Source organism: Synchiropus splendidus, chromosome 2 (genome assembly GCF_027744825.2).
Source record: "Synchiropus splendidus isolate RoL2022-P1 chromosome 2, RoL_Sspl_1.0, whole genome shotgun sequence".
Classification (NCBI taxonomy): Eukaryota; Metazoa; Chordata; class Actinopteri; order Syngnathiformes; family Callionymidae; genus Synchiropus; species Synchiropus splendidus.
This window is the reverse complement of record NC_071335.1, coordinates 35462761-35479555: the sequence shown is the minus strand read 5'-3', so window position 1 is coordinate 35479555 and position 16795 is coordinate 35462761. Positions and strand designations below refer to the sequence as shown.

The 16795-nt window shown below is 42.4% G+C and overlaps 1 protein-coding gene across 5 annotated transcripts in view; it reads right to left on the bottom strand.

The window, feature by feature from the left end:
- LOC128753744 (glutamate receptor ionotropic, NMDA 2B-like) overlaps positions 1-16795 on the bottom strand; it is a 109095-nt gene that overhangs the window by 79907 nt on the left and 12393 nt on the right. For all 5 annotated transcript variants that reach the window (XM_053855783.1, XM_053855780.1, XM_053855779.1 and 2 more), the window contains one exon: positions 1691-2377. In XM_053855783.1, coding sequence (XP_053711758.1) covers positions 1691-2377 — 687 coding nt within the window. The remainder of the gene's footprint in view (positions 1-1690; positions 2378-16795) is intronic.

Here is a 16795-nt window from a genome sequence, read left to right as displayed (position 1 = left end):
AGATTTATCGAGTTAGTCTGGAGCATTCGCTGGAGATGCAGACATCTGTCATTAATTTAGGTTTGTTGGCTCCTGTCTGTCAAACACAGCGTCACCTGTTGAGATATTGGTTCCGCTGGATGATGAATGTCATCCATATGTGAAAACGTGTGCCTCCAATCGTGCACATGTGAATCACAGCTGAGCATCAGTTATTCCTCGCCGCTCATCCCCCATTTTAGATTCACTCTATTTTTTCACCGCGGTGTTCACGCTTTAATATATGTATTCATCTCATTTTCCATGACAAGAGCCTTATCCTTTTCCCCCCGCGTTTGTGAGTTGCAGAATCAACAGCTACTCTCCTCTCCTCCGTCAACTGCTTTTTATACAGTAAGAAAAACATAAGAAAGTGGTTGCCATGACAACTTCATCCAGCGCATCTTCACTTGCTCTGCATGTGCGCGATGTGGATGCCTTACAAGAGCTGAAGGTTAAGGACAACCAGGGAAGTTAAAAAAAGACGCAGATGGATGTGCAAATATGCACGCTTGGACGGACACACACAAATACACACACACTTGTGTAACTGCCCTCTCCTCCTTGTCACTTTCAGTTTGCCACCTCTGTCTTTTTGTCAGCTGTAAAATGTTTTAATTATACGTTGAGCCGACATCCCTCCCGCCCTCCTCTCCACACACCATCCACAATTTTACAACCCCTCGCCCACTGCCTTTCACTCTCTCTTGCTTCTCTCTTGAATCACACAGCTGTGCTTTTTGACCTCGAGATTGTTATAATTCAACATTCATGCTGGGAACAAATGGCTGCTCTGAACCTGATACAGTTGATGGTTTCCTTAAGATCCATTAACAGTCATAACAAACAAGTATGTATGTATCTAAATGTTAAATATCAGTCTAAATTGTTTATGTAAAGGTGAATTAATAACATATACACAGCCTTGTGCCACAAAGATAAAAATATAATATATAATAATATAAATAATATTATGTTATGTTATGTTATGTTATGTTATGTTATGTTATGTTATGTTATGTTATGTTATGTTATGTTATGTTATGTTATGCAAAATCTTTAAAACATACAAAATAGAAATTAAAGCGAAATCTCATTCAGCCTTTTTTTATTAGTATTAGTATTAGTATTTTTAAACAATTGACAGTATTTCTTTATCTCAGAATTTCCCTCTTTCTTTCAGGTATTTTGAAGTTTAAGTCCTCAAATTAAGGCACACACTTCTGGGGACTTGCAAAAGGTCCCCACAAGCAGGTGTGTTTCTAAGAATTGGTCCCCACAAGTAGAGCTATACAGGTTACACACATGGTTGTACTTCGGTCTTAGTGAGGACACTCGCTTGACAAAATGATTTCCTCCCTGTTAACAGAACCATCTAAAACAATAACCTTAACCAGTACTCTTTAATAAACATCAACCTAATTCCAATAACCCAGTTATAATGAAGATTTAATTCTAAAACGGAGGGTCTTTGCACTGTTGGTTAAAATCTCACGATTGCGATTAATAGTTGTGGTTTGTAACTGGAAGCCAGAACTTCCCGTGAGCTCAGTGGATACTTCAAGGACTTCTTCATTTTCATGTTTTTAGGCAGTTGGATCAAGTTTTTGAGAGCACGCTTCAAAGATGAAGGACTCATGACACGAGGAATAAATGATGGTAACCTTCCTACCTTGGCAGCCATGACCATGGAGGAGCCTCCTCTGATTCCGAGTATGGGAATGTGAGTCTGGGCGGAGATGAAGTCCAGGATCTGGGCGATGGCCTCCTTGTCCGTGTCGTCACCGAACACTACTCCTTGCAGCGAGCTGCGCGTCATTTGTCCACAGATCCGGTTGATGATGCTCTTTGGGTCCGTCTCATTCATGGTGACCACGTCAACTTTGGGAGGGTACGGTATATGCAGGAAGTCTTCCTTCTCCAGCCCCGCTCCCAGGGTCACTTCACTAGAGTTGCCCACCAAGATGACGGAAATGCTGAGAGAGTTGATCAGTTTGGGGTTGATGGGCAGAACTGCTGGTGAGCCGGGGGAGAATGGAGGAGGGATGACCACACCCCTCTGGTTGCCACCTCCCCGCTGTCCCCCTTGTCCACCTGGGGAACCGCCAGCTCCTGTGCCTGGACCGCCACCCCTGCGTGACTCGCAGACAGGTAGGATCGCAAGGGTGAGAAGGAGCAGCGAGAAGGACAAGGAGAGGAAGGGCAGAGTCGGTCGAGGTGAGGGGAGACAATGCGGGGCTGAGGCTGCAGAAGGTGAGCGACTGGTGACTGAGCAGGGGGGAACGAGACGCTTGTCCTGAAGACAGGAGGGAGACAGGTGGAGGCTGACAAGCATTGCGGAGGAGTGTAAATGACGTCCCTGGAGAGAGACAGAGAGAGAAAAATATATATATATAGTACATTCAGCCCGGTTGGTTTTTTTCTTTTTGGCTAAAATGTGGCAGCGTAGAGTGCTCCTGCCTTCATCAGCCTCCCACTATGAGGGGTGAAACTCTGTAGACAGGCAAAGAGCTCTGTTGATGGAAACGGCGTGAACCAATTACCCTGCATTTACTAGAACGTACTCGCTGGAGCAGCACCAGTGGAGTAAATCATTGTTTTGAGGTAGAGTGCGTGGAAGACACACAGCAAGCAGTAAGGCACCTCTCTTTGGAGTTTGGAGGTTCTCAGCAGAAAACACATACATCCCACAGTCAAACAACTCTCACCATCACAGAATGTAGCAGCCACTTCAACTGAAGGTTCAACAGAACAGAAGATACCATCAATACTGCTTCAGGAACCTTTATCCTTTAACACACAATTTTGTCATCAAACTGAAGAAGCACTGCTGAAGGAGTCGTTTGAGAAGCACCATGTTCTCGTGTCTGTCCATGAAGTCCCGAAAGCCATCAAAGCAAGTGGCAAAATTAACTTGCACTTCAATTCATTTAAAGTCAGTTTTGTGCGCCACGTGTCTATTGGAACTAAGTGCATGTTCTATATTCCATTCAAGTAATAGAACTTTCACTTTCCTCTTGATTTCATATGTGGTCAACAACCATATTTAATCTACTTACACCTGAACAAACCAAAACCTTGTGAAATGACATGAAACCATGTGATCATTGCAAAGATATTTATTAGTCATTGAAAAGTCCAACCAGCAGCAGAACCAGGTACAAATTATGTTCATGAAATTTACTAAAGAAAAAAAATACACTTGAGAAAATTGGAAAAACTGAATAAAAGTCTGTATTAAATAAATACAATAAAACCATGTGTAAATAAAATAAATTATATAATAATATATAATAAAAATATATCTTATTTAAACTCCAAAGAAGATATAAATAAAGGGTAAATGAAAGTATAACATGTTCTAATTAATTTTAGGTGCTTTCATGAACAGTTTTCCCTGTGGGGGGGCGACATCACTTTCTTTATCATTTTTTTCTTTTCAAGAACTTCTCCATAGTTCTTAACTATCACAGATTTTCAGCTGGAAAGTCACTTCAGTGACACACTACTGCCGCCATACATGGCTAATGTGTTTAAACTGAGCGTCTCGCAGCACTCACGGCTGAAAGGTGTAAAACAAAAAAAGTTTTAGCGGAAGTATAGGGGGCGCTCACGGCCCAACCATGGGCCCCGGCCCTACGGTTAAAAACCACTGCTCTAAACTACGTGAAAACAGGGGTTAAAAATTGAAAGACTGACAGGGAAAGTGCCCATTGTCTATTGTTGAGGAGGAAGAGAGGCGACTGTTCACGGCACAGGAACATGAAGTTGCAGCTGTTTACTATCAGAACCATGTTGCCTGTACTTTAACTCACTGTCTTTGACAGGACACCCAAAATATATGAAGACACGAGATTCCCTCTGCATGTAAAATGGTCTTTAAATATTGACTGAAAGTCGCATTTCATTTACACATCTTAACTTCAAGTGAGTTCATGCACAAAGAAGGTTGTTTTGAAATGTGCTCAGGCTTATCACGACTGCTTAGTCACTTGACCTCCAAAATACTGCTACCCTTATGGGTAATGAAATACTTTGTCTCTTTTCAAGTGGAGCTGGAACCTTTCCCAGGAGAGCAGGGAGACACCGCGGACTGGTCGCAGCTCCCTCACCAAGTACTTGGAACAAGAAGCAAATGTGTCATGATGTATCCTGATGTAATCCACTCCACACTGTGCTCATGCAAGTCCTGTACAACCCTCACATAATTCTCGGATACTTCAGTACGAGGCTGTTCACACGACTGTAACAGGTCAATGTCTGTTTTGTGTGGGATGATTCACACAAGAGAAACGTTTAGGTGCCCTAATCCTGCTGTGAATGTCAGCACATTGACCTTCCAGTCATCATGGAGCACAAATGAAATGATAACTACCCGCCAACACCTTATATTTGTCTGGTTTGACGACACCATTGCTGCGGATGAGGAGCTAAAACATATAGTGTGACATCATTCGTCCCTCTCGCTCTTCAACATTGCAACGTCAGCAGGCAGCAGTGCACCTTATTTTGAGTTCCATCTCACAAAAAGTTGGTTTGTCAGCATCAAGCCACACACATGGTGATGCACGAGCTCGGCTGGATCGGATCAGTGCCGACATCTGAACCTCTCATGTGGACAGAGCATAGTTCAAGCAAATGAACCACTTCATTCTGCCAGTTAAACTAAAGCAGACCACAACAGTGCAGATGTCAGGGACATCAACAGGTTGGAGTAGGATGAGTCAATCTGAGGGTCATTTGACCCGCTTCCAGCCTGCTGATCGACCTGGTTGGACTGGATATCTTCACTCTTACACAGTGTGAAAGGGGACTAACAGATGAGTGGTGCCATTTACGTATATAAGTGGCAGAGTACGTTCGACTGCATCACCTACACAAACTTGTCAATTACTCCTCCAGTTCTCTGTGAGTTGAAAGGCTGATAAAGTAAGTTAAAAACAAAATGTCCAAAGAAGAATGGAGACAAGAACTAAAAAAAAAAGCAGAAGTAAAGATTCCATAAATGTGATGGGTTTGTGAATAATGTAAAAGCATTTCATACTTTGTGAGCTTTAATGGTAAATAGTGGTATTGACCGTGCTTGTTATCAATATTAGAGTGCGACGAATTCTTGAGGACAACACTCTGAAGCGCAGAGAGTGAAAGAAGCAGGAGGAGGATGCGAGTGGGAGGACAGAACAAAGGGGAGGAGAGAGAAGAGTGGGGCGAGGGAGGGAATAAACAGAGACGTACACAAAAGAGACGGAGGAGGAGGAAGAAACGTAATAAGAGGAGGTGGGGAGGTGTGAAGGGGCCTCACAGCACAAGATGAAAAGAAGACATGATTAGCTCCACTATAAAAAGAGAGGAGTGTCACAATAGTGACATCCGCACCGTGGCAGTCAACAGTTCAGAGGAGGAAACAGAAAGATGCCGAATACAGAGGTGTTGAATGGCAGCTATCAAAACTTATCTAAACCAATGCCAGCATGTGTTTCCTCCACCGCAGACCTCAGTTTCCATGGTTACGATTTAAATAAGCTTCGCATTACACCCAGGGAGAAGCTACACACTGCTGGACCAATTTAAAAGCTTGGCCTCACCTAAAAATGCCAGGTTTACTTTGATCTGAACTCACAACTACAGCTCACGAAAAAAAATGTAATGCCTGCAGTTTAAATTGAAAGGCAAATGCACCTGCACTTATCCTCACGGACACACGCTCGATAATTGCACTTCTGCAGATGGAGACGTCATCTTTCAGCATTCCTCGCATTAAAAATACATTTCCAAAAGTGCTGCTGTCTAATGAATGGAAATAACCAGAGACAAAGTGGCGAGTGTGACAAACAAAAGAGTTGGGAAGCTTTTTTTTTTTTTGCTCTTCCACACAAACGCACCTTCAATCCATCCCCTTTAACTCCTCACAAATCTGATTGTGTATGTGATGTATTTTTATGGTGGTTTGATATGCGCCCCCATCTTCATTCATTAAGGACTCAAGGCTCTGGCTTCAATAATGGATACATGAAGAGAACAGGTCATTTTTTTCCCACTAATCCTGGTCTCCAACTTGCCCAAAGTCTCCCACTCCGCTGGCTTTGCTGACTTCTGGTAGCTGACCCCATGCACTTCAACACTGTGGTACTACCGGGCCACTGATGGATACCCACTCACACTGCCCATGGAACCATTGGCTTCCACCAGGGTGGGCAATTCAATTCCCTAAAGGGCCACATTAGAAAGTGTAACGGTTGTGAGGGGCCATCATCAAAAGGAAGGCCAATTGAAATAATTCATTTTATATGCACTTTATTTTCAATATAAATCAACTATGGACTAAACGTTAAAGATAAAAAGGCAGCTTATTTCAAAAATGTTCAGTATTACTTCAATGTATTTTGAGGAACAAGAAAAACACAAAAATGGCCAATGAAAAGAAGAACATTTTAGTCTTAAAACAAGAACATGCTATATTTACTGCTGACGTGGTGGTTGTGACTACAAGAAACAACAAAAAAGGTAGAAAAATTAGGACATATTAGTTTTAGTCTGATGTCAAACGGGCCACCAAAAAACAGGCATCGGGCCGTATATGGCTCCCGGGCCGCACTTTGCCCAGGTCTGGCTGACACTGAGAGGACCATCTTGCTGTTGGACCACATGACTGGCAGCTGTCTGGGCCCCTCACCTGTGGAATAAGCTCCCCAGCAGAATATCTTGTGCTTTTCAGACTTTTTTTTTAAGTCACACAAGGTGAGCAGCTTGGGTTGACTCTATTTTTGGTCCGATCTTCATTTCTGTATGTCTCATGGAAGCATCTGCAGTGAATGAAGTGGCCATGTTTGGAGCCAAGGCTTCAAGACATAAGCGTCGACTAAAATGCTGCACAGCACAATATGTCTGGCGGCAGCGTGTTAAACAGATAGACATCACGATGTCTGAGTGTGCTACGCAGCAGTTTCACAGAAACATGTGCAGTGGCATGAAACGGAACAGGATGGCAATAAAGTTGAACATAAAAGCCACATGTGCGCGTTGCTAGTGTGGAGCGGTTTACATTAAACACGATCAACCAACTCGTAGCGTGATTAGCGCACGCATGCATGACCACCGGGCTTGGCACGCAAATGGCAAACACAGCAGGTCAAGCGATGTTTGGCTTCACGCTATCAAACATCTGAGACATTTTAATCATGTGAGGAATCAGTGCGCCCGATAGAAAGACGCCGCCTAAAGGGGAGCAGACACGACAGCAGAGCTGCGTCGATGGCAGACCCACTTCAACAAAGTACTGGTGACTCACAGTTGAACACACTTGAAAAAGTTATGCCTGTTTTTTATGTTGAAAGTAAGTTATTATAAATTATTATTATGTTCTTGTCTGTCTGTGAGTGTTTATATCGTTCTACAAAATATATCTTGTTACACTAGTGGTAAAAATGACATACACGAAAAGGCTACATACTGTATAAGTGATTCAGATATTTTTTTATCATTTAAAAACATTTTTCTCCCCAGAATATTATTACTTTTTTCACTTTTTGACAGGCAGCAGGGTCGTGATATCATATCTTGGTATACACATCTGAGCCAAACCGTATCCTTGATACCTTCATTCTGCTCACCACCTCACATAAAATCTCCTCTGAGATTTAGGCGCTGGATTATACCATCAATCTAATCCAGGATCATAGAGGGATGTAGAATTGAAGAGAAACTAGTTGGATATTGGTTATTTAATCTAACTTCAGTTGCATTTTCTTCCGCTATGTCTCAGCAGTGTATGTGACGAAACAAGAGCTTAGTCACTGAAACCAGTTAGTCCCAGAGTTTTAGTGACAGAAGATTTTCTCAGGGTCACATGACAGGTTCAGAGGGGAAAAATCTACTGTAGGTTTACGTGTTTCCACTACATGTAAACCATCATGGCTACGACTGAAATGAGAGCTGCCATGCCTTCAAAATAATGATCTCTCTGTTAAAGATGGACTCTCACGTCAAACATTGAAACATGAGTAAAACACATGACACATCATGGGGACGGACGTGATTATGGTGGTTTTTAAAAATCCCAAATGACACACCATCATAACTATATGACAGGAATCCGTCCGTTGCTCGCAAACTCAAAACATGCACATTCGAAGAGACCTGCTGACTGAGATTTGCAACGTTTTTATTGTCATTGTCAATAGATGTCAAAACTCCCCGCTTGTTTGGCTGCTTTCGATCGCTTCTTGATTTCCTTGTGTTCCGTTTAGTTAGTTATTACAGTAATCTGTAATACTTATCTGGTTATTTTGGATGGGAGCGAGTGAGAGGGGGGCTCCGCCATGGTTTAAAAAAGTCCTAGCCGAAGCCCTGTTTAGAGTATTGTTTGGGCATGATAGTATTTGACTATGGTGTATAGATATAGGTGTGTTGAGTTGTACGTATGTATGTTAGCTTGTCCCCTGGTTAGGAGCAGCGCACCCCAGTAACTGGACGCTGCGCCGGCTTCTTCCCTCAGCTCCTATCTGTCAATTAAAATTCAACATAATTCAACTCATGCCTCCTTTTGGCTGCTTTTAATCAGTAAAACATCACGATCCATAATAGTAGTAGTCGATCCATAATATAGTGCTGTATTAAAAAAAATAAAAAATAAAAAACGTCACTGCAGAAGACATTAAGTCCGGCATGCAATTTAAAGCCACATGCGGGTCCTTGTTATCGGCACTCTCCCAGGAGACGGGATGTTGTGGATTGCACTGTATCGCAGTGAAGAGGCATCGTGGATAACATAAGCTGACAGGCATATCTATTAGCAGGCCCATTTACATTGAGTGGGTGGTCAGAAAGGTGTTGAAGCAACCTTTCTCTTACCTCTGCAGAGCACACGTCCTCATCATACCAGTGGTCCATACGGAAATAATCATATTACTCTGCATTTGGGGAAAAAAAGATGTGCAAAATCTCAAGAGCATTTAATGGCTGGTAAAAAAAAGAACTACCTTTGATCAAGCCTGAGAAAGGTGATAGCAAGGATTTGTCTGAAACATGTGGGAGCATAAGGATATTATTTTTAGGGTTTTGGAAAAACACCCACAAGCAATCAAAATCCATGCAGCTTAAGCAGCTTCTCAACAGCACATACTTCTGCATCAGACGGGAGGAATCCCCCCCAACACATATGTTGAGGCTCAGTGTTTCAGACACAGCGATTACATTGACAATAAACACTAATATTGAAATACCGTTACTGGTTAGAGTTTGGGGTTCGATGGAATGGCAGGTTTCAGAACTGAAGAAGCCTTTCAGATCCAGATTTACTCCAGTTCCCTCTGAGATTTTTCTGTCTTACATAATTTTGCTGCTGTCAAGAAATAATTCATTTTCTACAGTATCCACCCGATATTGCCGTTTTATGCGGCTGCTCCTAAAATGTGAAACGTGAACAGCCAGCTTGAACCGCCGTTCAAACAGTGTGGCACAGTCGGGTTCAGTCAGGTAATCAGACGTCACGCAGCTCCAAGTGTTCCACCGCAACATCAGATCAAGCTCACACGCCGTCTATTTACATCCTCTACCATTATTCAATTCAATCCCCATCATCTGTGTGAGGCAGCAGAAAGCTTGCAGCGGAATCATTCCAGCTCTCAACAGTCCAGGGACATATTCAGGATGTAGATGTTTCCCTCTGGGCCTGTACGTTGTACCTTGTTCTCTGGTCTCAGATCTACGATTCCGATGAGAGATAAGTGAATCGCAGGAAACACAGGAGGGGTACAGCAGCTACAACACATGCAGAAAGATAACAAAACAAGATGGGAGATAAAGAATTCAGGCCTGAGTGAGCGCTTTAAGTCAAGGGAATGTTTTTACTTGGGGACATTCAGACTTCCCAGATGGTGAGAACATTTTCATGATGGGATTTGGACAACAAAATCTATTGAGTCACGCCACACAAAATAAGAAATAAATAGAAGAGCTTGTGTTGCTATGATGTTTTGCTAAAAAAAAGTTATCAAACAATCTAGTTTGAGTAAAGATCCGCCTAGGTTTTGCACTTTGCAGCAAGCACGAAGCCTTTTTTTTATTACCGTGAAAGTTGTGATCATTTATAATAAGCAAATTAGCTAGTAAGAGCTTTTATCCTGGAGCTTCTGTTTCATTTGCAAGTATTTCAAGTGCAAAGAGCAATATCCCCCACCCATGAAAAATCTATAATAATGGTGAAATGTGAACCGTGGTCGGGATGTGGAGTATCAGAAACAGCCTGGAGAGAGCTGGATCTCACGGTCAGCCATGTTTGTCCCTTTTTTTGTTAGTCACTTTGCCTCGAAAGTGTTCAGGTGAGTTCCTCTTTTTCATCATGTCTATCATACAGTTAAATACGTAGAATCTGGACATTTAAGAATCCTTTTCTGAGTCAACGTCCGAATCGTGAACCTTGTTAGTAGTGGCACGTGTGGGCAAATATGAGCGTCACACCTGACTTCATCTCAACAAGTCAGAGTGGAAATGACAACGCCCATGCTGCGTAGAGGGGTGGGCAGAAGGAGACTCAAGTGACGGGTCGAGGTTGTGGGAGAGTCGCTGCGAGTAGTTGAAGGGATTGGTTGAAAGTGCTTTGGTGGTTGCGACTGCAAGATTGTGACTTCCTGGAGGGACTGGTTATTGGGCCACAGAGAGGTGGAAGAGTGATCCAAGTTATTGAGGTTGAGCACTGAGCATGAAAGTTTTACAAAGCAAATTGATGATTGGTTTTTATGACTATACAGGCAACATCTGACTCACGACCTGCTCGACTTACGTCCACCCGTACTTTTTAAATTCAATGCCAGCATATAGGCATCGCGTACAACAGTTACGGCAGCACAGTATCCAGCATCTCACTCTCTCACAGCCATCTACCGCTACAGTAGCACCTATAACCCTCGCGTCGGCTATTTTGAATCCAATCTGACTTACGACCGGTTGGTCGGAACCGATCCCAGTCGTAAATTGGATGTTACTCGCAGTTATCTCACAAACAACCTCAGTATTTACACCTGAAAGTTCTTTGTTTTATTTTCATTGGAACCTCATTGAAGAGTAATGAGGAACAGGGAAGCATTCACTTTATTTTAGGCTCTGTTTGATTTATTAAAATTAATTATTAATGCATGCATGCTTTACAGCATGGCTGTGAGATCAGCATCTAGTTTGGAGTGTTTTATTTTCATTTTAGGCCACGAAAATGACTTGGCAGGCCATGTTTGGCCCCCAGGCCTTAACTTTGACACATGAACTGCATTTAAAGCTAACTTTGACACAAAGTTACCCTTCTAATATGATGAGGGATCATTCAATATATAAAAAAAATCCAATTCAGTTCAAAGAATAAAAAGGCAGACACACACACACGACCCATGTCATCACACACACAACCTGTTGGCTATGAGCACACACACCACACCATCATAGCAAGTGTTTCAGCAGGGTTTCCCCAGAGCCTTCATTATCTCATTGAAGCTTTTCATTTCACCAAGCGTCAATCTCCAGAACTGGACTTAATTTAGAGGCAGCGACATCTCTGCAGCTATTCAGGGGCTTTTAGAGCTGCAGATCATTCAGACCACCACCGTTCAGCACACACAGTCCCCTGGACTTTCTCTCTAGTGTGTGTGCGAGACAACATAAAGTGCACTCGCTTGCTCCCTAAAAAGCCTATTCTTGCCAGCCGCAGCCCAGAATCACTTTTTTATCTGACGGGTTGTTTTTCATTGTTAGGACTGTCTTCGATTGAGCCGATTGTGTTTTTCACTGGCGGCAAAATATGAGCCGTAAATGGCAACAACTCCCGCGAGGGTGCTCTGGACCGTGGCGCCTCAGACCCGTGAGACTCGTACTGACACCGCTACCCGGCGAGACTCCTCTGCTATCTGTTTAATTACCTTGAGCCTCATGTCACTCCTTGTTATTTCAGTCACCTACAGCACAAGGATTCCCACCCCACTCCGTGCCAGCGCAGACATCCACACTGTGTACTCTGGAAGGGCATCTGGGCCACACACTATGATGCCTGTCTATTGCCTGGACAATATTATCGGTGGCCTTAATGTGATCATTTCATGCCAAGAAGGACAGTATTCATGCATTTGCTAGTCAATAAGAATGAGACATGAAACCAGGTTATAATAAAAGAAGAATATGAGTGTGATGTTATGCACATGCAAACACAGTAGTGTTTTATTTGGGACACTCTGAACCATGTTGTTTACAAACCTAACTGTGTAGAGAGAGAGAAGACCTCAGTCAAGCACCTCATTTCCACCCATTATAGGCGTGTTAACCTTGCACTATTCCCCTACATTAGAAGCCCAGGGTTGATGTCGCCATTGGCATCTATAGTGTCTCAAATCTAAAACACTGTCAAATAAACACATTTTGATATCATTTACACTGTATTTTCTAAAGTTGTTTTCTGCTTTCTCATTGTAGTGAACGGCAGACAATTTACACTTTTGACATAAATGTACAAATATCGATGACAAGAAATATTTAATAGTGATAATAATAATAATAACACAAAGGGCAGGCTGTCAAGTTTTACGGTTCAGCAGTGTAAATGATGAAAACCCTGTGAAGTATGATGATCCTCGCGTTCTTCTTTGTTCTGGGCTCCATTCCTGCTAGAGAGGTGCTGCACTTCTCATACACTGTAATACATAGTATATGGCCGCACATTAAACTTTGAAGCCAAATAACCCTCTCTGTACCCCTGAGCCGGTTTCCCACCTCGCACCATCATCAAACTGACTTAACAGAAGCTACTGAATTAAGTATGGTATTTTCAGCCTGTTATCTTCCTTGCATGGAGATTACAAAGAGCAAAAGGGATGTATTATAGATTCTATCTAAAATATCTTGCTATCTATGCAGATTCGTTTTCTCACTGATCTCGAACTAAACATCAAAGAGACCACAGCCGCTCAGACTTGGGGCGCCGTTTTAATGGTCATGCAAAGACATGCAGGTCTATGACATGCTGCTATTTCGGGAACCTTAAAAATATTGTTCGTCTGCTTCGTAGTAGTTTCTGTTTTCCTCAAGAGAATGGATGCCCTTAGATAGTGACCACATGACATGTCAAGAAAAGACTGTATTTAAAGAGAGCTTCATAGTTAAAACAATACTGTAGAAGCAAGAATATATATGTGTGTGTGCCGTATGTAAAGAAATAGGGAAGTAAGGAAATATATGCGCAAATACAGAAGGCAATATGTTATATGGAAAATAAATCATTATATAAACTTACAGAATTAAATGTGGATATAAGGGATGAAATACATCGATATACTGTCCCTCGCCTGATCACTTTTCCCATTTAAAGTTGGTTTAATAACATGGGATGACCTAAAAAGAAATAATAGTAAAGCAAATTAAAAACAACAGGCACTGGAGGGGGTGATTTTTTCACTTATTATTATAGCCTAGTTTCTTGTATGGAAATAACTCGAATGAGTGTGATCTTAATGATCGGACAATGGGTGTTGCTAGGGTCACAGCGCTCCTGAAATACGCACCAAAGACATGCGAAGAACAGAGCTGCGATGAAATGATGGTCAGTCTTCACCGAGGTCAGTGAGTTGGCCAGTTGGCTTTCAGGCTATTTGCTGTTTTGGTCTCAGTGCGTTGCCATTTCATGGAACTGAACTTCCAGGAACTAAACTTTTGTCATGAGTCAGCACCCAGGGGCTGTTTTAACCATTGTTGCGTGTGCTCTGCTCCATTCGCTGGTTACCATGACTGGCAGCAAAGGTCCTCCATTGAGAATAAACAGGGAGATTTAAGCACATTTGCAACTCCAAATGGAACAGCAGAACAGCACCAAAATCAATTACCTTATAAGTCAGCATGGTTCCAACCAAGCAGGAAAGTTGAACTTCTGTTATATTATTAGAATATGACGCTCTGTTTTGGTGTCATTCTGTTTATTTCAGAGCAATGCATTTAGTAGAGGCTGCTGCCGAAACAAAGGAGCCTGAAAACTCCTGCAGCTCTCTTGAGGACAGGCCTAGTCCTTCAGAGGTCTACTAAGAGACATAATCTCTCCATCATGAGTCTGGCCCAGGGTTTCCTCCCAGTCGGACATGATTGGACCACCTCACGAGGGAGACATGCAGGAGGCAACAGAGCCTCTCACTGTAGATGAGCAGTGGTTTTCTCAGGGCTTCCAGGGGTGGGAAGCTCTGTCCTGGAAGGGCTGCAGTGGGTGCTGGTTTTTGTCTCAGCCACTGGGACACCTTCTCAATCAATCAATCATCAATGCTGTTCAGCCATATATCCACCAGGGGGAGCAGCCCAGAGTCAAACGTTGATGGCAATGACTAACTCCATAAATAACTATTGTGGAGGAAGTACAGCTAAGGTACCTCTTGCACAAAAGAGGAAACGGAGGCAGTGTTGCAGGAGGCAGTGGTCGGTGATAAGATATATCACGACTGGAGAACGAAGAATTTCCGACATTGTCATGTCTTCTTTGTGACTCATTAGAGTCGGGCAGTAACAGCAACACTGCCCCAATGGATTCCTGTGGTATTGCTCTGTTTGGTCCGTATCCGTAAGCTTTGTGGAAATGTTGGTAAATATGGACGAAATGAACACGAACCAAAGGCTCCGTTCGTATATGGATGTGTACGTAACGTTGAGCATATATGGGCCTTTAAACTGGCTGTGTGCGACTGGTTGGAACCTAATATGGCTGATGTTCAAACGAAGGCTTTGAATATGACCGATTTATAAAGCGATGGAACTACATTAAGGTTGATTCATAATGTATAAAATGTTTAATTTCAATGACCCTGACATGAATGATCTTTAACCACACCTCTTTATACTCACCCACAAGACCCCTAGTGGCAGCAGAGACATACAACACTTCCAGTGCTGTGACCCACTCAGTAAATGTCCAGAAAAATATATGTAACACGAGTACAGTCAGGAGTTGGTCTAATATTGGACTCATTTCCGAGTCATCTGAAAAGTTTGTCATCAGACAGTTATACCGCGTGACTGAGTAACAATACTGCAGAACAGACGGGAGGAACCAGGGTCTGGCTGAGCTGAAGTTTCATTTGGAGTAACATGGAACAGAAAAAGAAATGAGTCGGTTTGAGGCTTGGAGACAGTGGAAGAAGCAAGAACGGGAATAAGGCTTTTGTTTTTTTGGCTATTTTCTCAACTTTCAAATTACACACCAAATTCTTCTAGTTTCCCCCCCTGTGCTGTGAAAATGGTTTTCTCATTATCAAAGTATTGATATCTGTGTTTGCTGATTGAGAACAGTGATATTAAATAAGACCCAAGCAGCCATCAACACACCGTCAGCTGCTCTCGTCTCTGTACCGCCGCGCTTTTCTACCATGCAGAGCTTGTGTTTTGTTTTTCCATCTGTCTGCATGGAATTGGATTTGAAGAAAGAGCGATTCTTGCTCCTCGTGTCTTTTAATATTCTAGAGTGATATGTGAAGTGACAGCTCCTGATAACAAGCCCAGATCTTCCGCTGGTTTTAATGATGACATCAAGGGGCAGATACCCATCTGTAGCATCAAACCTAGATCTGCTATTGCAATAAAGATATTTTTAGCTGAAGATCAAACACAGCAGATAGAGGCAGCGATTGCACTTTAAAACATAAAACGCTGTTTGAGTGTTTGCTGACTTCACTAACAGAATCACACATCAACAGGCTGAGCCGTGTCGAAGGCGCTTCAGTGTCGGATCTCCTTTTCTCTACGTGAGTTCTTTTCTCTCCCAGTCGCTCACACACAGCCACGGAAGTGGTGGAGGACAATAAAAATGTCAGCAGACGGAGTTTAATAATATCTTCCTTCAGTCAAAAGTTTGCTTTTTTCATTAATCCGACAAAGACGACAACAGCTCCCATCTTTTTGTGTCATTCCTCAGCGTGAAAAAAACAAAAAAACTGCTGCATCAATTCAACAGTGCGCTTGAGTGACTGGATCAGTTGTGTTAGCTGAATAATTATTTTCCCTCTACAGCAGGTTCACACACACACACACATCCCAGGGACAAAATATTACAGGACAAATTAACTTTCAAGTCTTTTGATATAGCAACCACAGAGCGTCACCATGGAAACCACCGTGGAAAGTTGCCTCACAAATTGGTTATCACAGCTGCTAATATCTTATTTGTACTTTAACCAAAAATGTTAAGGTGCGTTTTCCCTGAGCTGAAATTCTGCCTCCTGTCCCAAAGGTTTTTACATTGAGGGTTACTGCGAATCACCTCAGCAATATTTACATCTTTGGGTACCTCGGTCTAATGTAAAAGGATAATGGGACCGTTCTAAAACAAAAGCATCTACGCAGAGGAGAAATGTGAAACTTTAAAGGAGATCACAAATGATAATCCATGGTTTAAGACAGAGGTGGGCGATTCAGTTTCCTAAGGGGCCAGGTTGTGACCGTTGAGAGGGGCCGTCAAACCCAAAGATAGGAGGGCAAGAGAAATTTAAAAATAAAAATCAAGTGATGACATCATATATGATTATGAATTTACACTTTTAAAATGCACAGAAAATGTTGGCTTGTTGTGTTTTATTTCATTTAAGCCACATTCCATTTTAAGATTCTCAATGTGTCTCATCCAAATCTGCTTTCAATTCTGATGTATTTTAAGGGATAAGAAATAGCCAACAAAAAGGACGAACAACTGAGAAAAAGAATCAAGCGAGAAAGATGTGTTTCAGTTGCATCAAAATGAACAAAAAACTTTGACTTTTTTCAACTTTGAGAATCC